The following is a 2,208-nucleotide window of genomic DNA, read 5'->3' on the forward strand; positions in this document are numbered from 1 at the left end:
AGTAGCAGCAGCAGCACCTCGTGCGGCACTCTTCGCAGCTGCAGCCGCAGCAACAACAGCAACAACAGCAACAACAGCAGCAGCAAAATGGCGAAGTCAATGCTAGATATGACCCTTGGTACGACAGCGGCCACAAGAGCGCATGCTGCTGCTGCTGCTACTGATGCTCCTGCTGTCGCTGCTGCTGCTGCTGCTGCTGCTGCTGCATAGCTGCGTCGCAGGAGGCCTGTGCATATATCTCTTGCTGCCATGGCGCTAGAGCTTACTGCTGCCCCAGCAGCAGCAGCAGTTGCTGCAGCAGCTGCAGCGCCAGCTGCAGGAGTGATAGCAGCAGCAGGTGCAGCAACAGCAGCAGGTGCAGCAGCAGCAGTTGCATTGGGTGTTTGTGGTGTCTGTACACCTCAGATGATATCGTGGAGGCCGAGAGGAGGGAGCGAAGGACAGAGAGAAGAGAAGGGCCCGTACGCAGAGGAGGATACATGGTGAGTTGCTGCATGCGGTTGCTGCTGTTGCTGCTATTGCTGCTGCTGCTGCTGTTGCTGCTGTTCTTCTTGCTGCTGTTTTTGCTTGTTCTGGCTTCGTTGCTACTTGTGCTGCAGCGGCAGCATCAACAGCAGCAGTTTCTCCTCTTGTCTATTCTCTAGCGTTTCGTCTTTTCATTTCGTGCTGCTGTTGCTGCTTCATTTGCTGCTGCTGCTGCTGCTGCTGCTGCATTTGCTGCTGCTGCTGTTGCTTCTGCAGCGTGGTGAAGGAGGATACCGCGGCGGGCGAGGCGGCAGCTGGGCGGGGGCCCCCTATTCCTCTTCCTGGGGTCGGGGGGGTTCATGGGGTACCCCCTCAAACCGTAGTAGAGGGTACGGGGGCCCCTACAGTTCACCGGGGGGCCCCCCGTACGGGGGCCCCTCTTCTGGGGGCCCCTCTTACGGTGGGGGTCCTTCATCCTCAGGTGGGGGCCCCGGATCATATGGAGGGGGCCCCCCTTCTTCCTCCCCTTCTGGGGGGGGGCCCCCATATGGGGGGGGCCCCTCACCAAACCAAGGGGGCCCCCGCAGCACTGTCGTTCGTATCAGTGGTTTAGATTACTCTGTGCTGGATAGTGAATTAAAGGAATTGTTAAATAGCTGCGAGGGATTGATTAAGGTCTGGGTAGACTATGATAAGACGGATAGAAGTCTGGTGAGAATATATATATAAATATATTAATGTATAAATATATTTATATATAAATATATAAATATATAAATATATAAATAAATATATAAATATACAAACAACCAACCAAATTGAATAAATACTTAGTTATATGGAGAAGAGAGAGAGAGAGAGAAAAAAAAAAAAAGGAAATAAATTAACTAGTTTATACATAGAGACGGGCAGAGACAGAGAGAGAGACAGACAGAGAGAAAGATAGAAGGAGACCTGCTGCCGTTGTTGCTGCTCTTCCTCCTTTTGCTCTTAACTGCTTCTCATACCCCTACTGCTGCTTCTGCTGCTGCTGCTGCTGCTTCTGCTGCTGCTGCTGCTGCTGCTGCTGCTGCTGCTGCTGCAGGGTACGGGTGGCTGTGTGTTCCGCACGCTAGCTGATGCTCGTCGGGCTGTGGAGGCGTTTGATGGGCGGCGTATAGAGGGGAAGCCGCTGCGGCTGCAGCTGCAGCCCCCCCGGGGGCCCCCAAACTATGCATACCAGGGGGCCCCCAACTGGTACCAGGGGGGCCCCAACTATAACCAGGGGGGCCCCAAGTGGAATCAGGGGGGCCCCAGGTGGAATCAAGGGGGCCCCAAATGGAGTGAAAATGAAACAAGACCAGCTGATAGAGGGTACGGACGATGGTAAATAAATAACAATACAAACAAACTATCTTCATCACAATAATCAATACACTAACAACACTTATTGGGGGCCCCAGGGGCCCCAAAAAGGGGCCCCTAAAGGGCCCCAGAAGGGGCCCCCAAGGGCCCCCAGAAGGGGCCCCCGAGGGCCCCCAGATGGGGCCCCAGGGGCCTCCAACCGGGGGGCCCCAGAGGGGCCCCCAAGGAGGGGTGTTTAAGAAGGGCCCCAAGGGGGCCCCTCAATAGGCTCACCATAGGGGCCCCGAAGAAGGGGGCCCCTGGGGCCCCCAAACAACGCAGGCAGTCACCGAGAGGGGTTGGGGTGGGGAGGCGGGGGGCCCCGCATGCAGCAGAAGGATGTGGGGGGCCCCTCTGTTT

General features: G+C 56.1%; 1 protein-coding gene across 1 annotated transcript in view; it reads left to right on the forward strand.

Annotated features, from left to right (window-relative positions):
* Positions 1-1,834, forward strand: part of EMH_0045590 (uncharacterized protein) — a gene marked incomplete at both ends in the record, with an annotated part of 3,128 nt that extends 1,294 nt beyond the window's left edge. The window contains 4 exons of the mRNA XM_013496082.1: positions 39-118; positions 222-482; positions 742-946; positions 1,550-1,834. Of these exons, the coding sequence (XP_013351536.1) occupies positions 39-118; positions 222-482; positions 742-946; positions 1,550-1,834 (831 nt within the window). The remainder of the gene's footprint in view (positions 1-38; positions 119-221; positions 483-741; positions 947-1,549) is intronic.
* Positions 1,835-2,208: the final 374 nt, after the last annotated feature.

Source organism: Eimeria mitis, genomic scaffold (assembly GCF_000499745.2).
Source record: "Eimeria mitis Houghton genomic scaffold, Emh_scaff1903, whole genome shotgun sequence".
Classification (NCBI taxonomy): Eukaryota; Apicomplexa; class Conoidasida; order Eucoccidiorida; family Eimeriidae; genus Eimeria; species Eimeria mitis.